Source organism: Vidua macroura, chromosome 5 (assembly GCF_024509145.1).
Source record: "Vidua macroura isolate BioBank_ID:100142 chromosome 5, ASM2450914v1, whole genome shotgun sequence".
Lineage (NCBI taxonomy): Eukaryota > Metazoa > Chordata > Aves > Passeriformes > Viduidae > Vidua > Vidua macroura.
This window is the reverse complement of record NC_071575.1, coordinates 41046519-41064631: the sequence shown is the minus strand read 5'-3', so window position 1 is coordinate 41064631 and position 18113 is coordinate 41046519. Positions and strand designations below refer to the sequence as shown.

At 42.7% G+C, this 18113-nt stretch overlaps 1 protein-coding gene across 3 annotated transcripts in view; it reads left to right on the top strand.

Moving 5' to 3' along the window:
• The window catches only part of SRGAP1 (SLIT-ROBO Rho GTPase activating protein 1), a 137100-nt gene extending 127979 nt beyond the window's left edge, over positions 1 to 9121 (top strand). For all 3 annotated transcript variants that reach the window (XM_053977952.1, XM_053977955.1, XM_053977953.1), the window contains exons 19-22: positions 4265 to 4445; positions 4992 to 5126; positions 5247 to 5592; positions 7318 to 9121. In XM_053977952.1, coding sequence (XP_053833927.1) covers positions 4265 to 4445; positions 4992 to 5126; positions 5247 to 5592; positions 7318 to 7695 — 1040 coding nt within the window. In that variant the 3' untranslated portion in view covers positions 7696 to 9121. The remainder of the gene's footprint in view (positions 1 to 4264; positions 4446 to 4991; positions 5127 to 5246; positions 5593 to 7317) is intronic.
• Positions 9122 to 18113: the final 8992 nt, after the last annotated feature.

The window sequence follows — 18113 nt, the reverse complement described above, 5'->3', positions numbered from 1 at the left end:
CATAAACTTAGAATAAAACTTTAGCTGGTATTTCTGCTGAAAACAAAACTTGCAGACTGTACATTGTTGTTCCCAACACTTAGTCATTTTCTTGCTCTTCTGCAGTGCATGCTGTGATCGACGCTTTGCCAAATTCTGTTTTGTCAACACCTTGCAACAGTTCTTTGTTTTTTCTTTTCCCAGTCAGAGAACTGCTGTTCTGAGGACAGGACTTTGAAATTACAAAACCACTCTATTCTCTGATGGGAGCCAAAAGATAAAGAAATAGGGAGATAGCATCTTCCTGGGAGTTCAAGGACATACTTTATTCCCAACAGGCAGGGTACACCTGGGAAAGCTGAGGAAGTATAGAGCAGAGCAACAGCAACTCCCCAGGGAAAAGTGCAGGGGATGGTGTCCCCTCATTTCCTTAGCTCCTTATGCTCTGAGTCATAGAGGGCAGCCCAGGGCCAGTTCAGTGCCATCACCTCTGTGTTGAGGTTAGGTCTACATCTGGCACTCCAATCTCAAAACTAGAACTAACACGTTTATTCTGCCCTTTCTGCTCTCCGAAGCAGCAGAAGTTTTTCCCACAGTTCTTCAGTTTGTCCTGATTTTTCCTTTCCATAGCATTTCCTGATTCACTAAAGATGATAGCTGGTGAGATCCTGTATGCTATCGAAAACTTCTTGGTATTTTAGCTAAATGCCCGCAGGTACAGACAGAGCAGTGCAATTACACTTCACTCTGAGCTGTCAATTTTACTGTTAGACATTCAGTATCACACAGAATTTGAGTTACAGATCCCAAATTTAGCTTTCATTACCTTAGCTTTTTGGAAATACCTATCTGTCATTCAGTAACCTTGATATTAAATGGCTTGACTTTCCAAAATGCATTTATGTCTAGGAGTAACTGTCATGGTACTTTGGTTTTCACTATTAAAGCTTGACCTGTAACAAGGTGAATTACTATTTAAGTGCAGTCTCAGTACTGTTTGCTGTAGGAAAGTTATCTCTGTGTATAAAGAAACAAAAACACCCCTTTCACAGTAAGAAAACCTGTCTGAACTCATTTTTTGTCCTCTTCACGAAATCTGTGTGAAGTCTACTGGGTGCTCCTCCCTGAGGAGGTGGGATTTGTTACCCAGGTAATCTGATGTACATGTCTCAAAAGTCACATCCATTATAGGTACATTAACATTTCATACATCTTGTTCCCGTGGGACAACATCATTCAGACCTCTGAGAAAGTATGTGAGTCTTGCAGGTGGTAAAAGGTTACAATAAAAAGGATTCTCATTGCGCACCACACTTAGATGACCATGACTCCACTGACCAAGACAGAAGTACTTCTAGTTTAGTCCACTAATTTGTAAATAAAAAGACCTGCATACTCAATTGTGGGATACTGTATGATCTGTTGAAGTTAGCAGAGAAACAAGAAATTCCATAGCCAATCAGTGTAGGGGTTTGTCCATCAATCCAGTACTCATGAGCATTACCAGTTAACTGTGGAGATTGTCTAAGAAAAATATGTGCAGGAAATTTGGGATTTTATGACTTACTGTAAAACTTTTTTGTTTGGTCGATTTTTTTTTTTTTTTCACATTTTAAAGTATTGCCTGTTAGTGAGCCTGGGAAGTTTCATTTCTGAATTCTTGACCAACTCTACCATAACCCTTAAATTAGCTGTATACTGAGAACAGAGTGTTCGTACAAATGTCTGCTCCTTTTCAATCCTACCTGATTCCAATATTTCCTTCTTAGAGCAGATTCCACGAGCAGTGCACATGATAGGAAAAGAACTGTGTTCTTTTGTCAGTGTTACATTGTTGTCATTTTATATGGCCATTTCATATTGCCCTCTTAAAGACAATGCAAGATAAACAGGCATGTTTGGATTTACCTCTTTTCATTTTCTGTGCCTTACAGTTGCTTTGTGGCATCTGCATTTTCTGTTAGAGAGAGACTGTAGGAATGACAGCAGAGTAGCATATCATAATATCACACCACCATTAGAGGTTTTAAAGTTTTCCAGAATGTTTCTTTCTGTGTCAACATTATAGTTTCTTTGCTTAAAAACATAAACCAAGAAACCCTTCAGCCCCACCCACCAGGGAATGCCGGTGAGTGAGACATTTGTAGGGGTCGTGATATTTGTTATAAATTCTCATCAGGCTGAATGAAGACATTGGACACATATCAAGGAACTCCTAGTTTTTATTGTACAGTCACCCCACCTTTGGCATTAGCCCAATATTTAGTCTCAAAAGGTATTGGCTAACAAACCCTTAAATTTCTTACAACAGAAATTAGTTGTATTTTGATTATTCATCATCCACAAGAGTGGAGGTGAACAAGCCCTTAATTTTGTACAGTACACTTCAGTAAGTTCTCAACTCCCGCAACACACAACCAAAGGTGCTGACTCACAAGTCACAGTACATTTGATATTCAAAGGTGCTGGCTCACAAGCTCTTCCTTCCCACAACAAACTTCAAAGCAGAGTATGGGGTACATGCAAGGCAAGGGAAGAAAACAAAAAATAAACCCAGTGATTAGATCCCGCATTGTTGCTGCCGTGCCAATGGTCCAGAGCAGGGGCTGTGAGACAAAGAAAGCAAAAAAGAGAGAGGAAAAAGACTAAGAACAAAAAAGATAATATGGTCTTCTACAGCCATCCAGTAGGGATACATTTTCAGGAATGTATACTGTTACTGCTAGGTTCTTATTTGTATTTATATAATTGAAATAATTTCTGCCACCATACATTACTTTTGTGTTTGTAACAGTGAATTCCCCATATCACTGTATTCCATCTGTGTAAAATTTCTGAGTTAATAACTTCTAAACACACTGCAGTTTGTCACTGACAGGAACACTTAAAGTGACTGCAGAAGTAGCAAACCACAAGACAGTCTTCTGCAGGCTGGGCAAGTCATTAAAAAAATGAGCTGCAAACTAAACCTCAATAAAGGTGCTGTCATTATGTTTTCACACTGTAGAGCGAAGTTAATTTTAAAAAGACATTCCTGTGCAAAATGTTGTCATAAAGGGACAGTGTCTTTCATTACCAGGCTAGTTCTTTAGGGAGTTACAACCTCAGCAATTTTAATTTGCACCAAACAGAAAATTGCTATGTTAGTCACTAGCCCAGATGTTAATTTCCATCTATATATTGCTCTAATTATGTAAAGAAAATTAGTAATTTCAGGGACCCTTGAGTTACTGGAATCATCAGAGTATGTGATTTTTAGACCTGTATTTTGCAGTTTTTTCTTTATGTTTTGAGACTTTGATGACAAAATTTAATCTGTTAGAGCTCAGGTGTTTTTTGTTTTATGCAGACAAAATAAGAGCTTGTTAAAATCACAGTTTTTTGCTGGATGCCTGGGCACAGCTCTGGCCATAGCTGCAGGGCCCCTTTGCTGACAGCAGTAGGTCTCCATCCCAGCACAGGTTATGGGATGGAACCCATTTCCAGCCTAAGGCTGCATTTACCAGCATTCTGACAGAGGATTACCAGGGCTGCTGTAGCCAGTGTTTGGCTTCAGAAAACACCAGCCTCCCCTGCAGAAACCAGGGCAGCTTGAGATTTTGGAGCAGGCAGAGCTGCTTTAAGCAACTTGAAGCCGCACAGGGACTGTCCCTGTGGTCTAGGGCACAGGGTCTGGAGCCATGTGGTCTCACTCCAGAAGGGCATTAAGGAAGTGAATTAAAGCACAAGGTGTTGGTGCTGTATAAAACACTAGGTTTCAGTAGGTCTGCATGCTTGTCATGTAAAAGACAGAAATTCCATGGCCCAGTTAGCAGGGTATCCCTACTCATGCACAGGCTAATCTTTTCTTCTTTCCTTTTCCACTGCAGATGGTAAAAGCACTCCTATTTACTTTTCCCTTTTCACACTGGTTCCTTGGGCCTTTGATTATTCATTGGAGTTTGTTCTTTTTATTTTAAAAAGCCTTTATTGCCTGGCCTCCATCCCACTCTCTAGCCATGCAGGAGCCCTTCCAGCAGGAGGCAGAGGCCTCTCTCCCAAAGACAGTTGTAACATTTGAGTATGCTGTTGTTTTCTGCAGCTCCTGAAGCAGCCCAGATGTTTCACACCTGGGACACAGATTGATTATGTTTCTTTGTAAGGGGCACATTGTAACCACTGCCTGAAGTCTGCCTTCCTTCAGCTGATCTCTGTCAGAATGAGCACTGAGAAAATGCAAAAAATGAGGCTGATGAAACCAAAATGAGTGATATGTAATCTGATATTTGTTGTTCTTCCCACCCAGAGTGCGAGCCCATAGAAGCTATTGCCAAGTTTGACTATGTTGGAAGATCTGCACGAGAGCTCTCTTTCAAGAAAGGAGCTTCCCTTCTGCTCTATCACCGAGCATCTGAAGACTGGTGGGAAGGAAGGCACAATGGGATTGATGGCCTTGTCCCTCACCAGTACATAGTGGTGCAGGATATGTAAGCAGTGTCTAGTGTGACTGGGTTCTTGGGGGGGTGTAAAGTCTGCAGTGCCAAATGGGTCAGTGGTTTGAAGGATCAGATAGATTAAACATTTGTCTTCTATGCAGGATACCTGTCTTTACTGCCATGAATTGAAAGCTCCATCAAAAATTACTGCTAGGCTAAGCTACTTCGATGGATATGTTCCCAGTACATTAAGAGACAGCTGCTGCTGCACCTATTTTAATTTGACTATCTCTTTGTAGCAGTTGCTGACTTTTAACTTCAGAATAGCAAGAGCTGGGGAAATGCAGCCCCGGACTCTTGTTTTGCAGTATTAGGCACGTGCTTTGCCAAGGATGACAGAGGTCTTTACAGAAAGGTTACATACACTCAAAGTGTAAAGAGCTCAGTAAACAGAGGGATTATAAACAATTCTGGGAGATGTGCAAGGGCTACAGTGCATTTATAACATGCCTGCTTTTCTTAAGGGGATTAAAATCTGAGAGTATCAAGGTGCTCTCACTCACTGACTTCTCATCTCACCACCTGTGTTCTGTTCAGGGATGATACTTTCTCAGACACACTGAGCCAAAAAGCAGACAGTGAGGCCAGCAGTGGACCCATAACTGAGGACAAGTCATCATCAAAGGATATGAACTCTCCTACTGACCGTCACTCAGATGTGTATTTAGGAAGGTAAGCTTCAGCATAACATATTTTCAGTAGTCCTGCTCACAGTTCAGCTAACACAGTAATTACTCCTCCACATGCTTATGCTGGGTCACTACAGTTTGTTCCACTTCTCCACTGGTGCAGGCAAAGAAAGAGATCGGAACCTCCACCTCCCCTAAGACGCCCAGGCAGGAGCAGTGATGGCCACTGCCCGGTACACCCACCTCACCCTCTCTCCAGCTCGGCCATGGAGCTGGGCTCCCCCAACCTGGCAACTCACTGCAGTCCCAGAGCCCTCCTTCAGAATCGCAACCTCAACGCCGACAGCCCTGAACGGCGGCGCAGGCCTGGCCACGGCAGCCTCACTAACATCAGCAGGCATGATTCACTAAAGAAGATTGATAGCCCTCCCATTAGAAGGTCTACATCTTCTGGTCAGTACACAGGTTTCAATGACCATAAACCACTGGACCCAGAGTCAATAGCTCAGGTTTGTATCTTTTTTGTTTATGGCATTGTCTGTTTTTCTGAGCAGCAAATCCCATTGAATAGCACAGCACAGAGCACATGCACTGGTGGGAAGGTGTGTGCAGGGGAACATCCTATTTGGCTTTCAAAACAGAGTGTGTGTGAAAGAAGATGCATTAAGCAATCTTGAATAGAAGAAGCACAAAGGGGAGTAAACGTTGCAGAAGCAATAAAAAGAAATTATTTCCCATTAGATTCTAATGAAATTGCCTCTGCCATACAGAACACTAGGACAGTATTACAATAGCTACATAGATCGCTGTGCTCTGTTGAAGGCTGATCTATTCTGATTTGCATGTAATTAGTGTTCAATTACGCCTCAGTATTGTGGCAAGCAGAAAAGTGCTCTGACTGGCTAGTAGTGACCATTGCCATTCAAAGCAGAGATTTACAGTCCAGGGTCTTGTGGATTTTATAGTTTTCATACAGTTCATACCGTGTGTTGATTTGATGCGTGTAGTAGAACCTGATGTGCAGGATTTCGCAGCTGCATAAATTGTGGGCCATCTTACACCTGTGTGAACAGTCACCAGTCTCATTCCTGGCAGTGAAGAGAATGGAGTAGGAAACACCCTGATCATCAAATTGGTCTGTTGTACTGAGCTGGTAACAGCTCTTGAGTAAATAGATACCTCTGTCTTCAGAACTCACGTTTTGTCTAGGTAGGGTAACGTGATTACTAGGAGCACCCTGAGTGTGCTCTATGATTGCAAACGCACTTTACAATAATGCTGGCACTCATGTTTTAAAATTTAATGTACTGATAATGCTTGCTTTCAAACTCCGCTTCCAATGAGGAATAGAAGGGACTGACATGCTTAGGTCAGAATCCATGTATTAGGGTTAGAAAGTGCAAGTATTTTTACTGTTTTATTTTCTTCTAAGCTATTAATTTACTTTCCTGGAACAGCACTGTTTGGCTTTAGAGATCTCTTTTTTATGCCTAGACTAGAACCCAGACTTTGATTAAACTATGTGAAAGTCAGTGTGAGCAGGCAGGGAGCCCAAGATATTTTAAGCTTAATTGTATCTCAATACCACTAGTAGAAAACTAGTAGTAAACTAGTATCTTGGTGCATTCTTTTAGCCTTCAGGCCTGAAATTTTGAAGAAAATAGTTTTTCTTAGGTATGCATACTGACCAATGTCTTACAGATTTTTTCTCTTTAAGATTTAACTTGGTGAAACAAGAGAACAAGAGAAGAGAAGAGCTGATAGGCACACAAACTTTATTTCCTTAGAAAGCTAGGTTTTGTAGCTCCTGTGAGGGAATACAGACCCTGAACACTGAGGCTTTAGATGAGCGAAGCAGTTAGCTAAGAGTGAGCAAATGGACTAAAATCTTTATAGTTGTCAGTACCCAAGAGATGACACAAATCTTCACCACTAAAACATTGCTAAGCAAACATCAGTTGTCTTGACAATCACTTCATAAATGGCTTGCAGATTTTGGTGTAACACCTTTTTTTGATTCTCTCATATGAACAAGGTTAAATGTTTGTAATGTCCACCCAAAGCTGCCATGTTGTCAATCGTAATGTCTTTCAAATAAATCTGGTGGAAATTGATTTTAGCACTATCATAACTGTTAGAGGATAGCTGGTGAATTAATTAATGCGTTTTCTTACCCCTCTGGCATTCAATAGCGACATGAATTACATGCTGCTCTCTCTTGTGCTCTGACCCAGGACATCGAGGAGACAATGAACACAGCACTGAACGAGCTCCGTGAGCTGGAGCGGCAGAGCTCGGCCAAACACGCCCCTGATGTCGTGTTGGACACCTTGGAGCAAAAGAAGAACACCCCCACCCCTGCCACCTCGACAGAGTCGCTCAGCCCTCTCCACAGCGTTGTTTTAAGGAGCTCTGAGCCTCAGATCCGCCGTAGCACTAGTTCTTCCAGTGACACCATGAGTACCTTCAAGCCCATGGTGGCCCCTAGAATGGGAGTGCAGCTGAAACCTCCTGCTCTTAGGCCAAAACCTATTGTTCTTCCAAAAACAAATCCTAGCGTAGGGCCTTCTCCTCCTTCCCAGGGTCCAGCCGACAAATCTTGCACAATGTAGGCAGCTCAGCCACCCACAGCGCCCAGCTGGGGTGTGCTAGGGAAAGAGATGGATTAACAATAGAAGTCAGGGCTCTGTAACATCATTTGTTCATGTTTGTAACTGGAGAGGCTTTGTTTTTCAGTGTTTTTGAATGTATTGTCTGAAAGTAGCTACATTAACATGGGCATTTGTATTTTGTATGGTTTCGATTAAACGAAAAACTGGACAATTGTGCATAGTTTTAAAAAACAAACACAGACTTACTTGAAAACTTGATGCTGCACCATTTGTAATAAAACCAACACAGATCACAAACAGCTTGCCACGTTGTACCATACTTCACAGTTTTACTGTAGCTATATAATAACAGATCCTGCACAAAGCTAAGGGGTGGGAGGGGGTTCAGGGGACATGGAGCCTCTCATTTCTAGGTCACCAAACCAAATCTCAAGCAGGTTAGTAAGAACTGAAATTTAGCATGTGAGGATTACGTGTCTGTGTGGAATGTCTAAGTCATCTCAGGCCACATTTCTTATTTAAGACACAAGAAAAAAATCACCAAACCCTCACAAACTCATAATTGGCACCAAGTTTTAGCTTTCTTGTTGGCAGTCTCACTAGAGGCAAGCGCTGGATGGAGCTGGAGATCACATTGCTCTCACTGATACAAAGCAGCATTCCAGGACACAGCTAAAGCACATCTCCAGGATAGTATCTAGAAACTCCTTTTGCTGCCCTCTGTAATAGTGTACCTTCTCCCCTGAAGTTAGACCTTCATTCCCTGATACCACATTTTTTACAAAAGCTGAATTTGTTTGAAGTTCACAGAAGCCAGGCTCTGGGGAGTGCGTGAACCTGTTGGTCTGTTAGGGAGCATGAGGGGCTATTAAAGGGATCAACTACGCAGTAATTCAGAAAAGTATCCCATTGACTTTATTGCTCAGTGTCCAATTAAGGACATGATTTGGGTTGCAATAGTCCGAGTTTCGAGCTGACGCCGCCATGCTGACTGCCTTGCACAGCGCAAAAGCTCAGTTGTGCTGACAGCAGCAAGACAGGGACTCTGAAGGGGGACTACCCCCTGCCAGTGGTGCAGGGGTCACTCACAGGACAGGCAGCTGAGTTTCTACTGCCTAGATTGAAGCTGACTAAAGTTTTCCATAACCCTTTTCCCCTCCACTTCCCCTTTTTTTCAATGACAGAAATCAGTACCTTTCTTATGTCTGTGGGAGTGGCGACTGTCAACTTTGCTTAGTGCTCTGTTGTTAAACATGTAGGCATGAGCTAAGCCTACAGCTGTTTTGCACATTGCAACAGTAAGCCATAATACTATTTCTGTGAACATATTTTCAAACATCCAATCCATAAAAGAAGTTTCAATGAACTAAATGGGGAAAAAAATCACTTGTGGTCCACCTACAGAAGTACGACTGGCTGTAATTAAGATCTGGCTGTAATTAAGATCTTTTGGAAAGCTTGAAATTGCACAACTCAGTATATATAAACAATTGAGTTTGGGAGGAGAAGAGTAGCGACAAAATTTGATAGAAAAAATTGCTGAGGTGACAGGACTAATTTCCTGTTGTTATTAAGGAGCAATTTATTCCTGTTCTGGTTTACATCTTCTAGACAGGTGATGCAATGTGAAGCTCCAGGTGTGAGAAGTACCCCATGAACTGCCTCTGAGCCCCAAACTATTACTGATACTTGCAAACACTTTTCAATCCAGTCAGAGACTTCACATGCATCTAGGTTAGAGGCAAAGTCTTAATCCACCGCAGTGGGCTGTGCAACATGGGTCAGCAAATCTCCATCCTTGTCAACTGTACTGCCTGGCCCTAATGCCAGGGCCAGAGCCTAAGCCAGGCCAGCCCAGCTGCAGACCAGTGCTGGTCTGCTCACTTGTTTGGGACCAGAGGTATTTTCAAGTAGTTCCCCAGTTTACTAGAGTCAGTGGAACAAAACTGGAATTTCAGCTTTCATTTACATACAGTTTTTGTCTAGCATTTTTAAATTAACCCACCTGGCACAATTGAGATGGATACCTGTATCTTTAAATTGCATAGGGAATTTTATATGTTTAAATAACTGTACTGGACTCCATAATGCTTTTATTAGAAATTGTTTAGCAAAAGAAAATATTAGAAACAGTGCATTTAGTGAATGCATCCACTTAGTGCATTCACACAGTTAATGTGTAGTTTGATGGTTATTATAGATACTTTAAAGCATAGTAAGTGGATATGTAACAGGAAAGACTGCTACATCTACAGGCGTACTTAAGGGTAACTCCTGCACACCTAATCCAATCAGTATTGTCCTTTACTGTCAAGTTTGATGAATTGCAGTACTGGTAGCTTCCTGCTTGTTGACTGTTACCTACTTGTGTCAATGTACATCTGTAGTATGTACATGTGAAAGTGCCTTTAAATTTTAGAGGAGCTTTAGCTTTGCTCTTGTACTGTTGCATTTCCATTGCATCCTTTCCTGTTTCGTGTATGGCTGCATTGCCATTGCATTCCTTCCACTCTTGAAGATCAAATAAAAACATGGAAAATCCACAGTTCTGGAAGAGAAATGTACTGTTAATCTGTTGTGACAATGCACTTTTATGTATAGTACTGTACATTTTTGGCATGTACCATTACAAGCTTCAGTATACATTCAAGTTTGTTCCTCATAGTGTATCTTTATAATAAAGAAGATAGTTCTGTCTGTGTGTGTAGTTTTGCTGGGGAAACCACCATAACTTCCAACATGGATTGATGACCTACTTCCCACATAAGGGAGCATCCAGCACACCAGCATCCCCCAGCTACCCACACCCCACACTGCATCAAGAGCTATCACCCTCTTGGCCTGAAGAAGCACTTGTTCCTGGAAAGTTCCTTGCCTAACTTAAAAGTCCCTTGTATCTGAAGACCCCTCACCAGCCACCAGCTTCACATGGTTCTGCCTGAGAGCCCATCAAGAGTAGTCAATTGTGCTCACAGTGGCTGAGGAAACCTCCTGCTGCCCACTTGGCAAAAAACACCCTGCCAGCCCACCTCCTGCTCCCCTTCCACAGGAAAAAGGGGGTGAGGAAAACACTCCAGCTTACATATTTTAAAAATAGAGTGAAAAGAATTTTAAAAGGGACATTTCTTAAAATGGTGATATTTCCTGGAACAAAAGAAGAGAGAGATGCTGTCAGGCTGGGAGGGGGTGGGGGAAGTTTCACAGTTAAGGGTCATCTTCAGTGACTTTATGTCTGAGAAATGGTGGCAATACACACCCTCCCAGCTGGCTCGAGGAACCAGGGGGTCTGATTGTCAGGCTGATAGCTGCAGAGAGATGTTGTGCCGTACATGGATCAGATGCTGTCGATCAAATGCTGTCAAGGACATTTCCTGGGCTTGGACTACAGCTGCCCAAATAGGCTTGCCATGCTTTCCCTACTTAGATGTTTAGGGGCAGAAGAGCTATTTGGAAATGCATTCTCAATCCTTGCTAAAAAAACCCAAACCAGTCATCCCTGGTTGTTGTTGAGGACCACTGTGTGCCTGAAGAAGACAAATGCCCCGTCCTTGGAAGTGTTCCAGGCCAGGCTGGATGGAGCTTTAAGCAATCTGGTCTTAATGTGGAAGGTGTGCCTGCCTATGGCAGGGGGTAGGAACTGAATGATCTCCAAGGTGCCTTCCAACCCAAACCATGCTATGATTCTGTGTCAGGCAGTGTGGGGTGGTGTGGGGGAAGGGGCACAGCAGCCACCCCAGCTCAGAGCAGGGCTGTCACTCCCCTCGCTGAGAAAGCTGCGACTGCTCATCATCAGCCCATGGCAGCAGCCTTTGCACCACAGTGTCCAGCGACCTACTTCAGGCATTTCTTCTTGTCCCCTACTGCACAAAAGCTGACTAAGACACACAGGAGGGGACAGCAAAGGTCATTCCTCATTCAAGGTCCTACACAGCCCAGAGGTTGCATAACCCACTTTCCACAGTCAGATCATTCACTGGTGAGGGGAGGGGCTAATGCGGTGGCTTTTAGTCTGTTTTAAAATAAGTAAGAAAACGCAAGAAGAGGAGTCTTCTCCTGTTTTATAATATGAAGTTTCAGCGTTGCATGGTGCTGACTTCCTAACTTCCTTCCAGTTTTTGTAGTGGAAGGAAGCCCAGCTCTCATGGAGACAGCCAAAGCTTTTGGCAGGTGGTGGAGGAACTGCTGACTCTACTGATGCTTGAAAAAGCAAAAGGGTGATGAGATATTTTGCTGAGAAAACTGTATTGGCTGAACAGAAAAAGAGTAACAGTGGCAGCAGAGTGTTTAGCTCTCAGGCCACTGCTGCAAATCATTGTTTCAAGCCACATGCAGCTCTAGGATGTGGTACTGCCTCAGCCTGCACAGAAACCTCCTCAGACAGCATAAGAAAACCATGAAGGATCCACCCAGGTTTTAAGTTCTCCTTGGCAGAGACACACAGTTTTTTTCTTATTCTGTGGCTCACATGGACTTACCCTGATCAGAAGGATCCACAGTTGCTCTGTTCAGTCACTGCTGCCCCATAGAACAAGCCTTGACATCTGACATCAGTCTGGATGGAACTGATACATGGGGAGCAACTGAAGCAGGAAAAGTATTAACTGGAGATGGTACAAGATGAAGGTATCGTTCTTATACTTAGGAATATTGCTTTTTCCATGAACTTGCCTCTTGAGGGAAAAAAACTCCCACTATAATATATGGAAGCCTAAACAGATCAACAATTTAGCATCCTAAAACCGAGTTAGCTGAACCAACTCAATTATTGTTTAAAAAACAAATAAACCAACTGCTCATTCAGACATGCCACTGTAACTGCAGCTACTCCCCATCTCTGCATTTTGCACAAGGGCATTTGCAGATCACAGCTGGCAGCACCAGTCTCTGCCAGCACTCTGGCTCCAGCAGACCCAGCCAGAGCAAGTTTTTCCTGCCAGGGAGCCCTTATGGCTCAGAGGTGTCACGCACTCTGCACCGCAGTGCTGCAGCTCACCTGGACTGCAGTGGCCTCAGCCTGAACCCCAGGTCCTGCACCCCTCAGCCTTTCCTGGCATCAGCCCCACTGGATACCCAGCTCCCCCTGGCCCCAGCAGGACTGTAGCCTTAGCACAGTCTCATCCAGCCATCCACTGATCAGCAAGGCTAAAATCAGTGGAAAAGAAAACAGAAAATGGCAGGCCTCGGAGCAGCCTGCCTGATGCATAGTCCTCACCAGATGCAGAAGAAACCTTGTGCAGTGGCACTAAGCTGGAATGAAGGGAGAGAAGAGCTCTGTATTCCCTCACCTTCTTACACAGCGGGTACACTGAGAGCTGACAGGCCCAAGGGCTGGAAGGAGACATGCACAATTTGATGCTGACTGAGGGATTAAATAGAGTTGAATGACATTATCTGGGTCTGGCTGAATTGGACAGATCAGCAGGTTTTCTCTTACCTTTCTCAATATATACATGCAAATTAAAAATGCAGGAATATACTTCTTACTGTAACGCTGCAGTCAGCTGAGCCTCTGCCCCACGGCTGCACAAGTAGTGTGCCCCATGTCTGTCTCTTCTCCCGAGTAATAAGAGATAAGCCAAGAGGAAATGGCCTCAAGTTGAATCACAGGAGGTTTAGACTGGATGTTAGAAAAATTTCTTCACTGAAAAGCTTGTGAAGCACAGGAAAAGGATGCCCAGGGAAGTGGCTGAGTCACCATTCCTGGAGGTACTTATAAGCCATATAGATGTGGCACTTGAAGACACGGTTTGGGGGTGGACATGGCAGTGCTGGATTGACAATTGGACTCGATGATCTGAAAGGTCTTTCCCAACCTAAACACTTCTATGATTCTGTGATCCTCAGCTGTGTGACTGCCATCTCCCAGCAGGGTTAGGCCACACTGGTCACCACAGACATACGAGAGCAGCTTAGTGATTCAAGCTTGGATGTTGTGGAATTTCCCTTTTTTTAATTAACAAATTGCATTGATTTTTTTTTTTTTCAAATAGCATACTAATGGAATATGAACATTAAGTGCAAGGCAAAAAAAATTCAGCTGTGAAATATAGACAAGCTGTGCTGTACAAAGGAGGTCAAACACTTGTGGGATCAAAATCAATAATAGCTGCACTGACTTCAGCACTGTGGATAAACCAAAACCAACCCCTGCCTGTTCTCATCTCTGTGAAGCACATTGATTCCTCCCTTAATATCTGCCATATGCCTTTTCAGTGGTGTACACTGACATCTATAAACCCTGACCAAACAACATAAAATAGTGATTTACATTTATTTGAATGAATTACTCTCCAGGAAGAACAAATCACTGAACTCAGCACTCCTCTGGAGGTGAATGAGGCACTCATTGAAATGGTCAGGCTTCTGGCAGTGAGTTTTTGATTGCAAAGAAATGGTATTAATATGGATGTTGATACCAGGGTCATGGATAGAGAATTTAAAGGTGAAAAATGCCTAAAATCCTTCATGACTTCAACCTAGAACTGCTAAGTGCTTTAAAACAACTCACTGCAACACATATTTTAATTGGGTTTTTACCTGCCCACAATCTTTTCTGAGACAGACATTACAGTAGCACCACAGCAAACAGCATCAAGGTGAATACAACAGGGTTATCCATCAATACTTACAGGTTTAAGCTGAATTTCACCTGGACAGTTTTCTCAGCAATTTAATTTTTTTTCCTGAAAGCTACTACAAGAATATGTAAAAAATTAATTTCAGACCTAGTGGGAAGATAATTTTTAAATTTGTCACACATCACAAGGCTTATTTTATGATTTTATTCTGAACAAAATCAGTTCATATACAATGTTATAATCAGAGATAGAAATATGGCCAATCTGGGGCTGCTAAATCATATAGCAATTCTGAACTCTCCTCTGTACCTGTCCCAAAATTACAAACTAAACCAAATAAATATATATGTATTCATATATCATTTCTTGAAAGCATTGGACCAGGTACATTGCAAAATTCCTGCTGCATGTTTTATTTCCTGTTAAGAAAACATGGTAATGTGGTCTGTTTTGGAGGGGGAAAGCCCTCCACTCCTGTGCAGCTCATGGAGAGCACCAGGCACCCTGATTGGAGGGACCCCCATTTTCACACCCCACAGGACCACCCCTGTCCTGCACCCCAGCCTGGCAGCACAGCGGGTTCTGCCAAGCTTTCTCCAACCAGACCCTGGGCAAAGCTGTCACTACACCTCAGACCTTCAAAATTCTTCCAATGTTAAAAATTAACTTTGTCAAACCCTGGACGTTCATAACTAATACAATTTCTTATGTACTGTAGGCCTAAATGCCATTTTGTATCCGTGTACATCCATGAGTTATGCACATGAAAATGTGCATGTTTAGTGAAGCAGCAGCTGATTTACAAGCTTTTATGTAAAAACTTGAGTTTCTTCTGTATCTGCATCATAGTATTGGGTCTCTGGTTTGGCCTCTATAGAAATAACTTGATGTTTACATGCCATCGGTTTGTGTGTTTTCCATTTCAGTGCTTTAACTTTTCCCCTACTTTATAGGCATACCAGCAGGCTCCAGCATCTCAATGACATTTCTGTGTGCACTAGAGTTCCATCTCCAGTACTAGGTACATTTTTTATTAACTCAAAGCAAACTCAATTTTTTAGAGATCTATTAGTAACACAAATCACAGAATAATTCAGTTATGAAATTTAGCAGCATCTGCCCCAGATATCAGCTGTGGAAGGAGCCCCGTTTGAGTATGCCTATGCAGGGTGGCAGCACTACCCTGGTCCCTGCACTGTGACCTCCAGGGCTCACCCCTGGTCACCACAACATCAGTGGGACCTTTTCCCATCTCTAACCTGAATGAGACTAAGTATGAGAGCATTCAAGTCTATACAACTCTTCTAACACACTCTGAATCCCATGTGCCATGGTCAAAGTAAAGCAGCACTCAAATGCAGTAGGAGACAGTCCACACCTTGCTCCCTTGGAGGAGGACTGGAGGTAAATATGTCACCTGTGCCATCCCTACAAGGCTACTGAGTGTCACACATCACCCCCAAGGCTCTTTTCTCTCTTTGCTAAAGCCAACACAAACATCTCCAGTGCCAGTAGTGCCTCAGTTTCCCCACTGCTTCCACTTTTCAAAGCACTGGCAACAGTCATGTCTCATCTGACTAAAGGAAGGATTCCAGTATCAAATAAAACACATCAAGTGGGGGAAAAACCCATCTGTATGTGGCAGAACTGCTTGTAGAATTAGGTGCTGCAATTCTGCAAGAGGAAATACAATCACTTTGAGGTTATGCTTATGTGCAGGAATATTTTCCAGTGTTGCTTGCAGTAATCGGAGTAAGGATGAGGGATAATCAGGTTTGATAATAACTTCTGTCAAGATAGCATTGAAGTGGGAGTGGTGCTCTTCTCTCTAGGGCTTATGTATTTCACTCTTATCTCTGGGAAATGCTGCCTAGCACCTCTGGTGTCCCATTCCAGCGGGGGCAGAGTTTGACAGGGGAAGGACCTGAGTGCAGGACGATCTTAAACTGGGCAGAAGACGACTCTGCGTTAGAGACCCAAAAAGATTCAGCCAAAGAGACAATGAGCTGGGTCCAACTTATTCTCACGTACCCAAGTGCCAGGAGATACTTTGCTGCAGGGTATCCTCACTGCTGGGTCAGGGTGTGCAGGGAAAGGAAGCAGCAGGGCCTGGGGGAAGTTGCAGAGGTTTCAACACTTAGAAGGCCTGGGAGGGAAAAAAAAGGTCACTGTAATTCAGGTGAAAAGTGACACTTTAATTCCTGTCAAGTTTCCTATCCACCAGAAGTGATTTTGTGTCCTCTGCCATAGTGTTGAAGGCAGGAGTGGCAGCCCATGCTGAGCTAGCCATGAGGCTGTGCAAGGAGCCTGGATCATGCAGGAGGTGAGACACCAGACATGGGCAGGCAATGAAAGGCACCACCAGATTTTGTGCCCACACACAGATCTGTCTGTACACAGGTCTGGTACAATTCTGTCTCCAGAATGATTGTAAAACTGTTCTGTTTAACCCAAAGCAGAGTCCTCTGGAAACTTCATTTCCCTTCATGTATTGTTGCATACACTACTCAGAGTATGAAATATAAAACAATTTATTTTAAGCTCTAGCTTGTACCTCGGGGTAACTGAATATTAAAAATTCATGGTTCAGTTCATAACAGTTTCTCATAATTTGTGTGGGTTTTCCATGGGGTTTACCTTTTAAGGGGAGCTGAATGCACATTTTATGGCGGGAGCACTGGCATTTGGCCTCCAGCAAAATCCCAGTCCCCAGAAAGTCAGCCTATACAGGAACATAAGACTTATTCTATTGGCTTGTACTACAAAATATACTGTCTGAATTTTTTAAAGGAAAAATGCTCCAAAAGGCCTAAACCAAACTGTCCAACAGCCTCTGTTTAAATCTGACTATTTTACAAGTGACATGCTCTCTTCCAGATTCAAACACCAAACCAGAGTCCTGCTATCTTTTAAGAGACTCAAGAGTTAAATTCAACTGCATCTCTCATTCCATATATAGGATATTAACTCTACATTGCATCTTTGTAAAATATTCTATACCTAAATTATAAATTACAAAAGCTTGGACTGTAAAGATATCATACAGAAATTAAGTTTAAGCAATCCAAAAGTCAACCACAAACTGAGAAAAACATTATTTCTGCACAGCTGAACACCTCATTAATACAAGACATAAACCAAAGCAAAGCAGCACAGAGAGAGAAAACAAAGCTGGCTTTAATAGGATTTCCCCTTTCACAGCAAATTCTGCAAGCTTAAATATATTTTCCATAATAAAAATGGACAAAAGAACCTCTGTAACTTGTTCCTAAAGAAATATTGTATTGAAATGCTTTGGTGCATTTTTCATGCTTATAGGATAAACGTATTTCATTGTAAAATCTTATATAAAACAACTCTGCTTTAACATAAGAAAAATGCTTTTTTGTTTGTTTGTTTTGCTCTTTCTAGAATGAAACACTGCTGTGAAGTACATCTTCAGTAAATATCCTGAGCCACACAAAGTGGCATTTCCTGATGGCATGATGACTTACTGGAAAATTACAGATCACTTCTGGCAAACAGCTTTGGGATGTCTCAGCTCCCTCAGCAGAGAAAGCCCCAAGAGCACACAGAGAAAACCCAAAGTACAAGTCAGGGCATTGGAGACCAAATATTGCTATTAAAATAGCAATGCTTAAGAATGCAAAGGAAAAGCTGTCAGACTAAGAACTTCTATTTGAGAGACACAGATGAAAAATTTAGCAGCCTTGTGTTTTATTTAAGGAGTTCAGCTCAACAATCTGAGGACACTGCTCCTCCTCCCTCCAGCAGCGTGTGCTGCCCATGGCTTGGCATGACCCCAAGGAGGAGTTCAGGTATAAGTCATATAATCTGAGG